The sequence below is a fragment of the Salvelinus fontinalis genome, chromosome 27, assembly GCF_029448725.1.
Source record: "Salvelinus fontinalis isolate EN_2023a chromosome 27, ASM2944872v1, whole genome shotgun sequence".
NCBI classification, from domain to species: Eukaryota; Metazoa; Chordata; class Actinopteri; order Salmoniformes; family Salmonidae; genus Salvelinus; species Salvelinus fontinalis.
The window spans coordinates 37,992,828-38,010,095 of record NC_074691.1 but is presented as its reverse complement, the minus strand read 5'-3'; the positions used below and the strand labels follow the sequence as shown (position 1 = coordinate 38,010,095).

The window sequence follows — 17,268 nt, the reverse complement described above, 5'->3', positions numbered from 1 at the left end:
GACTTATAATAAACAGCTTACACAGAGGTCTGAATCGTATCATACAAGCTAATGCCAAGCTATTTATATATAATCTAGTATTAAGATTCTCCTGCTTGATACAGCTCATGGATCGACTATAGTAACTAACATGGCTTTTGTTTTAATTTAAGCTAGTCTTGAACTAGTCCAGACAGTTATTCTCATCAGTTTCATGGAGCTTGCAGCAGTGAAGTACAGTACAGTGTGAAGGAAGGCACATCCTGTACATTACAGTAGACCTATAGGCTACTTGTCTAGGCAGGTTTCAACAATGTCTAGCCCACAGCCTAGAGTGCACCACAGATTTATATAATCGGAGTGTACATGGCTTTTACACCTGGCTGAGTGAGAGAGGAAAGCGGGAAGGAGGATAGAGTACGTGGTATTGTCCTTTGTTCGTGCCATTGGATATTTGAGCTGAGTATACAGTAGGCTATGTTACAGTATTGCCCCGTGGCCACGGTGTAAAACCAATATGTATGACGCAGAGGAAGCGCACTCTGATGTCCAAGGCACATTACCCCCCCCCCCCCCCTCAATCACACACACACGCTCGCTCGACACAGACAAACGTAGGCCGAATTGCATAGGCTACACCATGGGTGTCAAACCCTGCCCCGCGGGCGTGTAATTATATTTGGCCCGCGAGACAATACCAAATTACTACTAGAGCTGGCCCGCCGGTATTATACAGCGCATTCACCGCTAATACTACGAATCCCATAATGCTCTGCTGTTGTTTTCGCGCGCCAATCAGGACAGGACCCAGAAACGCCCTCTCCTCTGTGACAGTAGTCATAGCAACATAGACGCTACAACTGTCAGCACGCGATCCCTTCCCAAAAATGGCGAAATGAAAGGCAGAAAACAGGAGCTTTCTGGACAAGTGGGAGGCAGAATATCTGTTTACATATGTAAAAGACAAACCTGTTGAGTCAACGTGGCTGTAAGTAAGGAGTACAACATTAGACGACACTATGAAACGAAACACCATGACAAATACAAGGACCTGGACATGACTCAAAGGAGCCAGAAAGTAGAGGAGATGAAAAGAAGTTTGGTTTCACAACAGAATATGTTCAAAAAAGCCACATCACAAAGTGAGGCTGCTGTAAAGGCTAGTTATATAGTGGCAGCAGAGATCGCAAAATCAGCCCAGCCCTTTAATGAGGGAGAGTTCGTGAAAAAGTGCATGATGAAAGTTTGTGACCTCGTATGCCCAGAGAAAAAGCAAGCATTTTCAAACGTGAGCCTGAGCAGGAACACAGTAGCTGATCGCACATGTGATCTTGCCACCAATCTGTATGACCAGCTGACGGAAAAGGGAAAAGATTTCGTTGCGTTCTCCCTCGCTGTGGATGAGAGCTGCGACGCATCTGATACTGCTCAGCTGTCAGTCTTCATCCGTGGAGTGGACTCAAATCTGTGTGTTACGGAGGAGCTATTGGGATTCAAATCAATGCATGGCACAACCACAGGAAAGGAAATCTTTGAATTTTCCAAATGTGTAACTGAAATAAAGCTGCCGTGATCAGTGTGCAATAATTAACGTTTTCTTTGTGCACTTTTTCTTGCTACAAGGCATGGGCTTGAATGGTTGATTGATTTATTATCATTTTATTTGTAAAATTATTAGCCAGTGGAAAAAGTTTATTTTGGTATTTAAATCAGAAGGCTGCAAATAGAAAAGAGGCATACGATTTTTATTTAAATTGTATTTATTTAATAAATGAATGCCATTGATGTGTTTTTTCATTTAAAATTCGATTTTGCATGTCTCCCCTATTAAATTATATATTGTATGGTAATAAGCGATGCTTGTTCCATATTCAATGTTAAAGCAAAACTTGTTTGGGTCCATATTAAAAGGTTCATTGTTCAATGTTGGCCCGCGACTTTGTTCAGGTTTTACATTTTGGCCCACTGGGTATTTGAGTTTGACACCCCTGGGCTACACGATCCAAACAAGAACAATGATTTGGCTCTTTCCTTACTTTCTAGATAGATAGGCCTCCAATCATTCAAAATCGAATTTAGGCCTAAACCTTCATTGACCTTCCACTATTTGTCCACTTGACTTTATTAGTATATTTTCCATGTTAAGATGATAAGATGTTCAACTCCCCCAAATTGAGAGACTTGGTATCTACTATGAATCTGATGCAATGTCTCGGGCTATTGACTGGCCTGAAATGCTGAGGTAAATTGCATCAGCCAGTCATGGATAATGAGATGCATAGTTGTCTGGGGTGACAGTTTAAAAGTACCCAATCAGAGGCTTGTCTGTTATGATTGATGCTTTTACAAGCTAATCGCTGCAAGGCATGGGCGTGTTTTAATTTTACCCTCAACGCCAATAGAATTTTGAGCGTGGTTTGGAATTCCTACGTATTTGGGACACGCATCTCTGATTCGCTACCACCACATGAAAATCAGCCTCTCTGAGATGTAATTGGTTGAAAACATAGTCATAAGTGTCGAACCCATTTGGACTCTTGGATATATATTTACCATGAGAATACGCCATTTGGTATCAAGAGAACGACTACACGACTGAGCGCAAAGCTTTCTCCGAAGAAACCTTAAGATCAACTCCTTAAAAAACGGTTTCATAAATAAGTTCTCGGTTCGTCGTAAACTACCGGCTGGCTTGGATAGCTAGCCAAACGGTTTTTGCCTGTTTTATTTTGATACGAAAAGCTAGCCAAGCGGCTACTATGGATTTTTAAGTCAGTATGCGGCGAAACTAATGCATCGGCATGCATCGTGCAAGGCAAAATGGACTCCGATACTCCATCTTCACAACTGCCAAGCAGTTGGGCTCTAATACCGTCCGCGGTATTACTGTGAGCCAACCTATACCGCTCCTCCTTGATCGAAGGAAGCTAACATTACCTAGCTAGCTAATAAATTGAGTCCTCAACCCAATTATTCTTTATTTTGACCATCACTTAATTTGAAAATCAAAAGACTAGTTACTGACCAAAATGAAGCCTAAAGATATCATCGCCGGTAAGACCAGCCTGACTAGTCTGTGGATCTTCGGGTACGGCTCTCTGGTGTGGAAGCCTGACTTCAAATACAAGAGTAGCAAGGTCGGCTACATCCATGGCTATAAGAGACGCTTCTGGCACGGAGACAACTTCCATCGTGGAAATGATGACCTAGTAAGATGAATATCAATATTTACTATGACCATAAAGTGTTGTTGCATGTACAGTTTGATACCACGCCCTGATGTGGTCGCTGTACAACTTGGATACATGGCTAACTATGGCTTTAGTCTGTGTTGTTGACCTATTTTTCTCTCCTACGCAGCCCGGAAGAGTGGTGACGCTGATTGAGGATGATGACGTAAGTGGAACTTCCTCCTAAATGATGCCTTTTTGGGTTTAGTTATGTACTTTCCACACAACAGAACTCAAACCTTATTACTCATTTCCATTTATATTAATGCGAAATATCCACTTGTTTGTCTTTGAACGACCTGTCTAACAGACATCTCTAGCTTTTCCTCTATACAAAATGTCAGCTTGAATGAAGTGTCTAATGACATCTTACTTTCAATAGGCAACTACCTGGGGCGTGGCCTTCGAGGTGACCGGTTCCCAGGTCGAGGAGTCCCTTAAGTATTTGAATGTGCGCGAGGCCGTGTGCGGCGGTTACGTCACCAAGCTCGTAGACTTCATCCCCGAGGATGACCACATGAACCAGACCCAACAGGCTCTCCTCTACATTGCTACCCCAGACAACCCACTCTTCCTGGGGCCAGCCAGCCCTGAGGTGATAGGGCACCAGATCGCCACCAGGCAGGGCAAGACGGGTCACAATCTGGAGTATCTTCTCCGCCTGGCTGAGTTCATGAGGAGGAGCTGCCCTCACGTAGACGACCCACACCTGTTCTCCATCGAGGCTGCAGCTCTGGCTCTAGTGCCATACCTGCTAGGGGCTCAGTAGCCCATACCCTTCCATCTATACTACGATTAGGGCTCTCCTATTGGTACCCTAGTACATATGGTGAACTACTGAAGTAGTGTCTGATGTAGGGAATAGGGTGCCATTTGGGCTACAACCTTGGTGTAAACGTGTTATCTGTAACAGGCTAGCCCAGTCAGTCTCTAACTTCATAAAAACAGCTGTGTTCCAGTCCTTTGTGTATTTGTAATGGTGTAGCTTGTCTTATCCCATCCACTGTTAACCTGACGCCATAAAGGACTGACTTGAAGAGGTACAAAGGGAAGCATGTACTTTGAGTTGACGAGTGCCTGCCTCTTTATTATAATTATTTTTTACCCAAGCATGAATATTTAGTTGGTGTGAAGTTACTTTGTCAAGCCAGACAATTTAGTGGACTCTGTGTACTAGATGTCACTGTTGAATAAACGGTTCTATCTTTTCAGTTCTGGTTTAGGCACTACTGTATTTCAGTCTTAAATGGGACACTGCTTTAACGGTTCTCAATTTCATGTCCATTGAACTACTGATGTAGGTATGATCTGGTGTTTTTTTTCAACTATTGTCACTCATTTGCCAACTAGCTGATATGTTACATACACCTTTGTTGTAAAAGGTTACTTTTAAATCCAGTCGATTAGTAGATCCCACCAATAAATGGTCAAAACATATTTTTCTGTTGCTGTTTTCGTTCCTAATCATGGTCCATAGCCGTAAGTAGGCAGTGTTCCGATCTACCCAAGAAGAACTGTCTTTCACCAACCATCCATATTGTCATCTCAACTTGGTATGGGGCCGATACCAGCACTCCTATACAACCACTGCAGTAGACTGTAAAATATGACAAGTTCAGGTGAGGAACCCATTGGCTCCATGTTTGGATAAACATGATGCTGCTGAATGCCAACTGAGGGAACATGCAGTACTCATTACAAGGCGTCGACTAACTGCATACGTACACACAGCACTCCCAAACATCTCACCAGAACACACAAAGGTGTCAACCAAATACACTTCAGAGTACACCTCCCATTGGCTGCTGAACACAAACACACACAGTGCTTTCCAACATTGGCTGGTCCTTTTGGATGTGACTCAAATCAGACTAGGTCCAGTCTTAGGTAACCTGTTACCGGGGGTGACGGTGCATCTCTGGGAAGTCATGTGATTAGATTCTGCAGCTCTCTGATAGGTCAGGAAGGAAATGGAGACGCATCAACACCTGAGGCCAATATTATAGTAGAACATAGAGGGAACCTCATACTGGTTCTAGAACACTTTAGATGGCAATTCTTCTAAAGAAATAATTCATTTCCCATGTTGAGTTACCACAACGGAAGGCGGCAGAAGACAAAGTCGAAGACTGAACAATCGTTTATGGTAAAAGCAGGTACACGTGTCAACATTGAGGACATTCTCTTAACTTGACCATTAACAGAATGCCCATAGCTTACGATAAAGGATTTTGAAATTGACCAATGACATCACTTTTAAGGGCCACTGACCAACTAAGACATTTTGGGGGTTTCATAACAGTCCATCAGTGTATCTAAATGGTATCCTCTAGATCAAAAATTGCAACCATGCTTGAATGTGACACACTGGACAAACCCTTCCACTCGTCTGAAAGAACATCACCAAGAATAACCCTTCCACTCTGTAAGAATAGAGTTCAATAACATTACCAAGAATAACCCTTCCACTCTGTAAGAATAGAGTTCAATAACATTACCAAGAATAACCCTTCCACTCTGTAAGAATAGAGTTCAATAACATTACCAAGAATAACCCTTCCACTCTGTAAGAATAGAGTTCAATAACATTACCAAGAATAACCCTTCCACTCTGTAAGAATAGAGTTCAATAACATTACCAAGAATAACCCTTCCACTCTGTAAGAATAGAGTTCAATAACATTACCAAGAATAACCCTTCCACTCTGTAAGAATAGAGTTCAATAACATTACCAAGAATAACCCTTCCACTCTGTAAGAATAGAGTTCAATAACATTACCAAGAATAACCCTTCCACTCTGTAAGAATAGAGTTCAATAACATCACCAAGAATAACCCTTCCACTCTGTGAGGATAGAGTTCAATAACATTACCAAGAATAACCCTTCCACTCTGTAAGAATAGAGTTCAATAACATTACCAAGAATAACCCTTCCACTCTGTAAGAATAGAGTTCAATAACATTACCAAGAATAACCCTTCCACTCTGTGAGAATAGAGTTTAATAACATTACCAAGAGAAGAGCTACTGTACTGTGTGTGTCTCACCTTCGACATCAACACCCAAAGGTCAGACTACTGCATTACATAATAAGACCAGTTTCATCAGTGTGTCCAGTACATTCTGCTCTGGTTTCATCAGTGTGTCCAGTACTTTCTGCTCTGGTTTCATCAGTGTGTCCAGTACTTTCTGCTCTGGTTTCATCAGTGTGTCCAGTACATTCTGCTCTGGTTTCATCAGTGTGTCCAGTACTTTCTGCTCTGGTTTCATCAGTGTGTCCAGTACTTTCTGCTCTGGTTTCATCAGTGTGTCCAGTACATTCTGCTCTGGTTTCATCAGTGTCGCCAGTACTTTCTGCTCTGGTTTCATCAGTGTGTCCTGTACATTCTGCTCTGGTTTTATCACTGTGTCCAGTACTTTCTGCTCTGGTTTCATCAGTGTGTCCAGTACTTTCTGCTCTGGTTTCATCAGTGTGTCCTGTACATTCTGCTCTGGTTTCATCACTGTGTCCAGTACTTTCTGCTCTGGTTTCATCAGTGTGTCCTGTACATTCTGCTCTGATTTCATCAGTGTGTCCAGTACATTCTGCTCTGGTTTCATCAGTGTGTCCAGTACTTTCTGCTCTGGTTTCATCAGTGTGTCCTGTACATTCTGCTCTGGTTTCATCAGTGTGTCCAGTACTTTCTGCTCTGATTTCATCAGTGTACAGTACATTCTGCTCTGGTTTCATCACTGTGTTCAATACTTTCTGGTCTGGCTTCACATCCCAAACGGTACCCTATTCCCTTTATAGTGCACTACTCTCAACCAGGGCTTTTAGGGCTCTGGTTCAAAGTAGTGCACTATGTTCGGAATAGGGTGTCATTTTGGACTCTAAGCTTGGCTAGACCACAGTGCTGCACTAGCTGCCTTTACAAAAACCTGCTCCAAAGATAACCAGCAGCTAACTCTCCCACGGGGACAGACTGTACGACTAAAAACAAACCTCCACAGGGCTATATGAGATACATAGCAGAAATACATAGCAGTAAATGGTTGCGTAATATGTGACAGTCAAGAGCAGCTGAAAGAGCACAGTGAACCGAGCTATTCATTCAAACTCTCCTTGGTTGAAGTGTGTCTATGCTTTGCATCGGTTTATCTGTAGTAAACTGTTTGAATATTTATGACCTTTTCTGAAGGGAAAAATTTGTTTTCTGACCTAAGAAATGTTTCACAGTAGGTCTACTGTACATGTCCAGTGCATATGCTGTTAAACGCATCATCACAACACAAGTTGATTAATCAATCTTTTATTTTGAATTGGCTTCTCCGGTTAGTAAAATGACAGCTTTGTATTCATATTTACACATGACCTATAAAAATAGACAGGCAAACTGGGGGAAGAACCAACCAGGGGTCAACATGTCGCCCTCAATTTTTATTTACATGTTATAGGAGAAGAGATTTCATCATCACACTATAGTATCCAACACAGAACAAACTCTCAAAACTAGACATAGTGCTTGGTTCCACATAGGGTTGCACAATTACGCTAACTTTCCCAAAATTCCCCGGTTTTCTAGAAATCCTGGTTGGAAGATGTGGAATTACGAGGGAATGACTAAGCAGAAATTCAGAGAATCCTCCAACCGACACTTCTGGGGGAAAAATCAAACAAAATTAAATAAAATTAAAATAAAATAAAAAATAAAAAAATCGGGGAAATGTGGGAAAGTTACCAGGATTTGGCAACCCTAGTCCAACAACTTATAATTAACACGAGTCATCATACCCAAAAACATCACTGAATGACATCACAAAGACAAAAGATTCTGATCAGAAGTATAACTTTTTTTTTTCTCTTTCTGTTTTAAAAAATAAAAATGGCATCAATAAATTTTTTTACAATGTTCACATGAATTCTGATAAATTATTACCCACTTTTAAATTAACTTCAGTTCTATGGTACATATTACAATCCAAGTTAAGTTTTAAAGGACACCTATTAGGTTGCAACGGAAATGGCTCCCTATTCCTGAAATAGTGCACTACTTTTGGCCCGAGTTTAATCAAAAAGTAGGGCACGATATAGTGAACAGGGTGTCATTTCAGAAGCACACTAGAGTTTTACACAAACAGATCAGCAACACATCTTTATTAAGCAGTGCTCACCACTTTGGAATTCAATTTACCACAAAATACCCCTTCAATCTGTTCTCATCCGACAAAATATATATATTAGAATTCCTTCATTTCTCATTGTGTTGGGATAAACTCTATGGAGAAAGAGAGGCTTTTTTCAAAACGGTATTGAAATTTGCCATTTTTGATATGGGTCACTATGACAACATCGGTTGGTCTATAAATATAAAAATAAGAGCTATAATTAAAAAAGCAGTCCGTTTTAGTTGTTTTGGTACGAATTTACATTCTGTTGTTGAAATGCAGAGAAGAGTAGTTCAACATTACTACGTGTTTTAAAACATATGACATAAACCTAACGTTTGATGCAAGCATTCCGATCTAATCCTAAACAAGTTGTTTTACCTAACGGATGAGACGGCTCAGTGGAGAACACCATTTGGAGAGAGCACTCTATGTTAGAAGCCCTTAACGCGTGGATGCGGTGTTGCTGGAAGGTGTTGCCTTAAAGCCCGAGTGCCTGTCTGTCTGCTGGTGCTTTATTGCAAACTCACAGAGTGTCAAAGGGAGTTCTCAATACAGCACAGACAGGTGCTACTCAGGCTAGTTGCTTTTCACTAGACAGAAAACCAAGTCTATTTTCGTCACAGAGAAACCACTTTGAAATACTCTAATACTCTTGGTCACAACACACACACACACACACACACACACACACACACGCTGGAGGCAGAAACTGTCCACTGAGGACGGTACTAATGGAAGGAAGAGGTGATTGGTGGAAGCGATGAGGGTCTGTTTTGGACCTTGCGATGATGATGGTCTGTGTGTGTGTGTGTGTGTACACACAAAATAGTTTAGTGTCCATCATGCCCGACAGTGCCCATTTGTTACGTCGCTATGCCTTCTGGGATAGCATGGTCCTCCAGGTAGTGAGGTATGTGATTGGTTAAGGAACATCTCACCTCTGGGTTGATTGGTTGTGGAGCAGGTCACATGGGCTCACAGTTGAAGCTGGTCAGTGCAGCAGATGTGTTGGTTTAAAACACAGAAGACTCCCACAATAGCAGAAGGGCTGGATCTTTCTGGCCTCTATCAGATCCTTAGGACTGTGTGTGTGTGTGTGTGTGTGTGTGTGTGTGTGTGTGTGTGTGTGTGTGTGTGTGTGTGTGTGTGTGTGTGTGTGTGTGTGTGTGTGTACTGTGTTGATGTCCATCATCTCTACATGCTATCGAGCCCCAGGTCCGCCAGGTCCCTTGCCCTTCCTTCCTGTCACATGTCCATGACTGTGGTGGTGGCTATGTCCTGGTTGTTTCTGCTGGGGGTCACTCTGGCTGGGGGCCACAGTGCCACCTTTCCCCTTGGGAGAGGAACTGCTGCTGGGGGAGAAGGCTGGGGCCGTCCCTGACCGACCCAGAGACGGCTGAAGGGGGGAGGCTGCAGGGAGACCTGCTAGAGGGGGAAAGGGTAGGGGAGAGGGAAGAGGAGGGAGAGGGTCGGGAAGGGGGCGAGGGAGGAGGAGGGAGAGGGTCGGGAAGGGGGCGAGGGAAGAGGAGGGAGAGGGTCGGGAAGGGGGCGAGGGAGGAGGAGGGAGAGGGTCGGGAAGGGGGCGAGGGAAGAGGAGGGAGAGGGTCGGGAAGGGGGCGAGGGAGGAGGAGGGAGAGGGTCGGGAAGGGGGAGAGGGAAGAGGAGCGAGAGGATCGGGAAGGGGGCGAGGGAAGAGGAGGGAGAGGGTCGGGAAGGGGGCGAGGGAAGAGGAGGGAGAGGGTCGGGAAGGGGGCGAGGGAGGAGGAGGGAGAGGGTCGGGAAGGGGGCGAGGGAAGAGGAGGGAGAGGGTCGGGAAGGGGGCGAGGGAGGAGGAGGGAGAGGGTCGGGAACGGGGCGAGGGAGGAGGAGGGAGAGGGTCGGGAAGGGGGCGAGGGAGGAGGAGGGAGAGGGTCGGGAAGGGGGCGAGGGAAGAGGAGGGAGAGGGTCGGGAAGGGGGCGAGGGAAGAGGAGGGAGAGGGTCGGGAAGGGGGCGAGGGAGGAGGAGGGAGAGGGTCGGGAAGGGGGCGAGGGAGGAGGAGGGAGAGGGTCGGGAAGGGGGCGAGGGAGGAGGAGGGAGAGGGTCGGGAAGGGGGCGAGGGAAGAGGAGGGAGAGGGTCGGGAAGGGGGCGAGGGAGGAGGAGGGAGAGGGTCGGGAAGGGGGAGAGGGAAGAGGAGGGAGAGGGTCGGGAAGGGGGCGAGGGAAGAGGAGGGAGAGGGTCGGGAAGGGGGCGAGGGAAGAGGAGGGAGAGGGTCGGGAAGGGGGAGAGGGAAGAGGAGGGAGAGGGTCGGGAAGGGGGAGAGGGAAGAGGAGGGAGAGGGTCGGGAAGGGGGCGAGGGAAGAGGAGGGAGAGGGTCGGGAAGGGGGCGAGGGAAGAGGAGGGAGAGGGTCGGGAAGGGGGAGAGGGAAGAGGAGGGAGAGGGTCGGGAAGGGGGAGAGGGAAGAGGAGGGAGAGGGTCGGGAAGGGGGCGAGGGAAGAGGAGGGAGAGGGTCGGGAAGGGGGCGAGGGAAGAGGAGGGAGAGGGTCGGGAAGGGGGCGAGGGAGGAGGAGGGAGAGGGTCGGGAAGGGGGCGAGGGAGGAGGAGGGAGAGGGTCGGGAAGGGGGCGAGGGAAGAGGAGGGAGAGGGTCGGGAAGGGGGCGAGGGAAGAGGAGGGAGAGGGTCGGGAAGGGGGCGAGGGAGGAGGAGGGAGAGGGTCGGGAAGGGGGCGAGGGAGGAGGAGGGAGAGGGTCGGGAAGGGGGCGAGGGAGGAGGAAGGAGAGGGTCGGGAAGGGGGCGAGGGAGGAGGAGGGAGAGGGTCGGGAACGGGGCGAGGGAGGAGGAGGGAGAGGGTCGGGAAGGGGGCGAGGGAGGAGGAGGGAGAGGGTCGGGAAGGGGGCGAGGGAAGAGGAGGGAGAGGGTCGGGAAGGGGGCGAGGGAAGAGGAGGGAGAGGGTCGGGAAGGGGGCGAGGGAGGAGGAGGGAGAGGGTCGGGAAGGGGGCGAGGGAGGAGGAGGGAGAGGGTCGGGAAGGGGGCGAGGGAGGAGGAAGGAGAGGGTCGGGAAGGGGGCGAGGGAGGAGGAGGGAGAGGGTCGGGAACGGGGCGAGGGAGGAGGAGGGAGAGGGTCGGGAAGGGGGCGAGGGAGGAGGAAGGAGAGGGTCGGGAAGGGGGCGAGGGAGGAGGAGGGAGAGGGTCGGGAACGGGGCGAGGGAGGAGGAGGGAGAGGGTCGGGAAGGGGGCGAGGGAGGAGAAGGCAAAGACAGATGATAAATCACAAGAGTTTTTTTTATTTTTTTTATCTTAATTGACCTGGTCTGGTAAAATAAACAAATAAATAAACTTCCAACTGTGGCACTAGAGACAAAACAATGAAAACAAGGTGAAAGTCTGTTTGCTGCTTTGCATGCCAGATCTAACATTAAACTGTAAATGTGTGTTTTGCCATTTTTCATAGAAGAATACCTGAGCTTCATCAGCTTTCCTGCGAATATTTCAATGACCCAAGCAACTACACACCTTAATGAAACCTTAAACTCATTCTTCACATAAATGGACTACATAAACAAAGCAACTGCATATGACTTAATGAAACCTTAAACTCATTAACATACCTTTAGTCACACTGTATCCGTAGGCTGCTGAGGCTGCTGCAGCGCCGGCCATCGCTCCTGCCATGGCGGCAGCGCTGCCCGCTGTCGACTTCCTGACACGCCCCTTCCCTGCAGACTTGGCTCCGCCTCCAGAACTGGACCCAGAGCCTTTGGGTCGTCCCCGGCTCCTACCAGACCTTCCTCGCCCCGGACTGGACGTGTCCTGATTAGACACACCTGGAAAGGAGAGGCGATTTCAATTGGTTTTGCTCAGGCCACCCAGTGTCTGGTCTGGAGCGTTGAAGTCACCAACTCTGCTGGTTCGGCTACTGTTTAGAAACCTAGCAGTGCCAAAAGCCCTGGTCTGTCCTAGAACACCTATGGAAATTACACCCAATAATTCTGGGCTCTAAAATGATCAAGTTCAAACCCCAACTGTGAATTGTTAAAAAGTTAAATACAAATCGAGAAATCTAATTAAATAGTGATCCATTTTGGATTGGAGCCGGTGGGCCGGCAGGCAACAAGGCGGCTCTCGCCTTCATGCCATAGAAATTAATGTTGACTTTCTTAGGATGAAAATGACTACATCGACCATGATCCTTTGCTAGTTACGAGCAATTTAACCATTACTTTTTGGTGCCATTCAGCCCCAATCAGCATTATGGTGCACTTCAAATTCAAATAGTTCCATCTTCATGAGCCATCGGGAGTTTTCCATAGGAACACGTGGATGGCGTCAGAGCTATCCCCATCTACTGGTTTAATGTCTTGCTTTTGCTCGACTCCTCACGTCCTCTCCTCCGTCCTCACCTCCTTTTGAAAAAAAAAATCTAAGGAAATCGAGGAGAAGCGGCAAAGAGAGGGGAACGTGGAAACAAATGCGCTAGTATGAAATAATTCTCCTCCACTAGTACATCAGACAAATTAAGTTTACAGAGGAACATGCGTAAATCTGTAAAAAAAAATAAAACCTATTTACCCTTGTTGTGCGAGACATTTTCTATATAAAAAGACAAGTAGCGTATCGTTTGAAATGTGTGGTTTTCTATTCGGAGATAACAGCTGATTCAAAGGGACAGTCACATTCTAAAAAGCTTCTGCTGACTTGTGCTTCCTCGTGGGAGGATAGAGGAAGACACGCCTCCATTCGCCTATTAACCAATTGACACTCCTACATACGGCGGCCACTTTTCGGTTTCCGGGTCACGGAGAGGAGAGTCGAGGAAAATAATCTTCCAGGGAGAGGGGGGAGAGAGTGAGAGAACAGTTTAAAATCTGCCACTAGCAGTGTAGTCAGCTCAGCTATCCCCATCTAGGTTGGGCAAAACTAAACATGGCGGTGTTCGCTTTAGCAATCTCACCGGAATAAAGACCTCCATTCCTGTCATTATTGAAAGAGATTGTGATCTCTCACATCTCAAAATAGGGCTACTTAATGTTAGATCCCTCATTTCCAAGGCAGTTAAGGTCATTGTTGCTAACATTTACGATAGCAAATTGAATTTATTTAAAAAATGACTGCGTTTTCATCTTTTGAGCTTCTAGTCATGAAATCTACGCAGCCAACTCAATCACTTTATATAGCTACTGTTTACAGCCCTCCTGGGCCGTATACAGCGTTCCTCACTGAGTTCCCTGAATTCCTATCGGACCTTGTAGTCATAGCAGGTAATATTCACATTTTTGGTGACTTTAATATTCACATGGAAATATCCACAGACCCACTCCAAAAGGCTTTCGGAGCCATCATCGACTCAGTGGGTTTTGTCCAACATGTCTCCAGACCTACTCACTGTCACACTCATACTCTGGACCTAGTTTTGTCCCGTGAAATAAATATTGTGGATCTTAATGTTTTTCCTCAAAATCCTGGACTATCGGACCACCATTTTATTATTTTTTATAATCGCAACAAATAATTTGCTAAAACCCCAACCAAGGATCATTCAAAAGCTGTGCTATAAATTCTCAGACAACCCAAAGATTCCTAGATGCCCTTCAAGACACCCTCCACCTACCCAAGGACGTCAGAGTACAAAAATCGGTTAAACACCTAACTGTGTAACAAAATGTAATCTTGCGTAATACCTTAGTTGCTGTCGCACCCATAAAAACAAAAAAACATTTGTCATAAGAAACTAGCTCCCTGGTATACAGAAAATACCCGAGCCCTGAAGCAAACTTCCAGAAAATTGAAACGGAAATGGCGCCACACCAAACTGGAAGTCTTCCGATTAGCTTGGAAAGACAGTACCGTGCAGTATCGAAGAGCCCTCACTGCTGCTCAATCATCCTATTTTTCCAACTTAATTGAGGAGAATAAGAACAATCCAAAATTTATTTTTTGATACTGTCGCAAAGCTAACTAAAAAGCAGCATTCCCCAAGAGAGGATGGCTTTCACTTCAGCAGTGATAAATTCATGAACTTCTTTGATGAAAAGATTATGATCATTAAAAAAGCAAATTACAGACTCCTCTTTAAATCTGCATATTTCTCCAAAGCTCAGTTGTCCTGAGTCAGCACAACACTGCCAGGATCTAGGATCAAGGGAAACTCAAGTTTTTTTAATACGATATCTCTTGACACATTGATGAAAATAGTCTTGGCCTCTAAACCTTCAAGCTGCATACTGGACCCTGTTCCAACTAAACTACTGAAAGCGCTGCTTCCTGTGCTTGGCCCTCCTATGTTGAACATAATACACGGCTCCCTGTCCACTGGATGTGTACCAAACTCACTAAAAGTGGCAGTAATAAACCCTCTCTGAAAAAGCCAAACCATGACCCAGAAAAAAACGGGGAAAAAAACGAATCGGCCTATATCGAATATCCTATTCCTCTCAACAACAAAAAAAGAAAAAGCTGAAAAAAATTCATCCATGCTTCTGTCACTTCTGGATTAGACTACTGTAATGATCTACTTTCCGGCTACCCGGATAAGGCACGAAATAAACTTCAGTTAGTGCTAAACACGGTTGCTAGAATCTTGACTACAACCCCCAAAAATTTGATCATATTACTCCAGTGCTAGCCTCTCTACACTGACTTCCTGTTAAGGCTAGGGCTGATCTCAAGGTTGTACTGCTAACCTACAAAGCATTACATGGGCTTGCTCCTATCTATCTTTCCAATTTGGTCCTGCCGTACATACCTACACTACGGTCAGAAGACGCAGGCCTCCTTATTGTCCCTAGGATTTCTAAGCAAACAGCTGGAGGCAGGGCTTTCTCCTATAGAGCTCCATTTTTATGGAATGGTCTGCCTATCCATGTGAGAGATGCAGACTCCGTCTATACCTTTAAGTTTTTTTTATAGACTCATCTCTTCAGTAGGTCCTATGATTGAGTGTAGTCTGTCCCAGGAGTGTGAACGGAAAGGCACTGGAGCGACGAACCTCCCTTGCTGTCTCTGCCTGGCCGGTTCCCCTCTCTCCACTGGGATTCTCTGCCTCTAACCCTATTACAGGGGCTGAGTCACTGGCTTACTGGTGCTTTTCCATGCCATTTGCTGTTTGGGGTTTTAGCCTGGGTTTCTGTACAGCACTTTGTGACATTGGCTGATGTAAAAAGGACTTTAAAAAAATACATTTGATTGATTTGACTAACACTTCACATCTACCATCATGTATATTCAACCCTGTTACATCATCTGTCTAAGACTTTAACAAGTACTCCCATACAACCGTGGCAGACAATCTCATTTTCCAGTGTGTTCTGGTCTGATGATTGGCCCAATCCTCTCCTCTGAGGTGGTAGCCCAAATAATTTCTTAATTTCTGGGTTCTGATCCAGACGCTGTGGTTCAGACATCACCCTGCTCCTCCTCCTCCTCCTCTCCCTCTTTCCCCATTACAGATGGTAATATACCACAACTTCTCCACTCAGAGGATGCACTCCTCCCCCATCCCTCCCTTACTCCATCTCATCTCCCTCTCCCACTTACCTCACCCTGCTTTCTGCATGATATTGTAGTCTACATGCTAAAATCTCCCTCTTTAGTGTAATCCCCTAGTCCCCAGCCCAGTCGACCACACTACAGCGCTCCACTAGTCCCTAACCCTCAACCCTCCAACCCCAGCCCAGTCGACCACACTACAGCGCTCCACTAGTCCCTAACCCTCAACCCTCCAACCCCAGCCCAGTCGACTACACTACAGCCCTCATCCAGTCCCTAACCCTCCAACCCCCAGCCCAGTCGACTACACTACAGCCCTCATCTAGTCCCTAACCCTCCAACCCCCAGCCCAGTCGACTACACTACAGCCCTCATCCAGTCCCTAACCCTCCAACCCCAGCCCAGTCGACTACACTACAGCCCTTATCTAGTCCCTAACCCCCAGCCCAGTCGACTACACTACAGCCCTCATCTAGTCCCTAACCCTCCAACCCCCAGCCCAGTCGACTACACTACAGCCCTCATCTAGTCCCTAACCCTCCAACCCCCAGCCCAGTCGACTACACTACACCCCCCATCTAGTCCCTAACCCTCAACCCCCCAGCCCAGTCGACTACACTACAGCCCTCATCTAGTCCCTAACCCTCCAACCCCCAGCCCAGTCGACTACACTACACCCCCCATCTAGTCCCTAACCCTCAACCCTCCAACCCCCAGCCCAGTCGACTACACTACAGCCCTCATCTAGTCCCTAACCCTCCAACCCCCAGCCCAGTCGACTACACTACAGCCCTCATCTAGTCCCTAAACCTCAACCCTCCAACCCCCAGCCCAGTCGACTACACTACAGCCCTCATCCAGTCCCTAACCCTCCAACCCCAGCCCAGTCGACTACACTACAGCCCTTATCTAGTCCCTAACCCCCAGCCCAGTCGACTACACTACAGCCCTCATCTAGTCCCTAACCCTCCAACCCCCAGCTCAGTCGACTACACTACAGCCCTCATCTAGTCCCTAACCCTCCAACCCCCAGCCCAGTCGACTACACTACACCCCCCATCTAGTCCCTAACCCTCAACCCCCCAGCCCAGTCGACTACACTACAGCCCTCATCTAGTCCCTAACCCTCCAACCCCCAGCCCAGTCGACTACACTACACCCCCCATCTAGTCCCTAACCCTCAACCCTCCAACCCCCAGCCCAGTCGACTACACTACAGCCCTCATCTAGTCCCTAACCCTCCAACCCCCAGCCCAGTCGACTACACTACAGCCCTCATCTAGTCCCTAAACCTCAACCCTCCAACCCCCAGCCCAGTCGACTACACTACAGCCCTCATCCAGTCCCTAACCCTCCAACCCCCAGCCCAGTCGACTACACTACACCCTTCATCCAGCCCCTAAACCTTCCAACCCCCAGCCCAGTCGACTACACTACAGCCC

General features: G+C 46.8%; 2 protein-coding genes across 4 annotated transcripts in view; one reads left to right on the top strand and one right to left on the bottom strand.

Moving 5' to 3' along the window:
• The first annotated feature begins 2,521 nt into the window (after window positions 1-2,521).
• On the top strand, window positions 2,522-4,646 carry LOC129825531 (glutathione-specific gamma-glutamylcyclotransferase 1-like). Its single transcript, XM_055885699.1, has 3 exons — window positions 2,522-3,188; window positions 3,340-3,375; window positions 3,592-4,646. Exons 1-3 carry the CDS (start codon window positions 3,009-3,011, stop codon window positions 3,976-3,978), a joined length of 603 nt encoding a protein of 200 aa, XP_055741674.1. The 5' UTR covers window positions 2,522-3,008; the 3' UTR covers window positions 3,979-4,646.
• A 2,841-nt stretch (window positions 4,647-7,487) lies between these two features.
• Window positions 7,488-17,268, bottom strand: part of ino80 (INO80 complex ATPase subunit) — a 102,330-nt gene continuing 92,549 nt past the window's right edge. For all 3 annotated transcript variants that reach the window (XM_055885688.1, XM_055885690.1, XM_055885689.1), the window contains exons 35-36: window positions 11,950-12,165; window positions 7,488-9,787 (exon numbers count right to left, since the gene is read on the bottom strand). In XM_055885688.1, coding sequence (XP_055741663.1) covers window positions 9,564-9,787; window positions 11,950-12,165 — 440 coding nt within the window. In that variant the 3' untranslated portion in view covers window positions 7,488-9,563. The remainder of the gene's footprint in view (window positions 9,788-11,949; window positions 12,166-17,268) is intronic.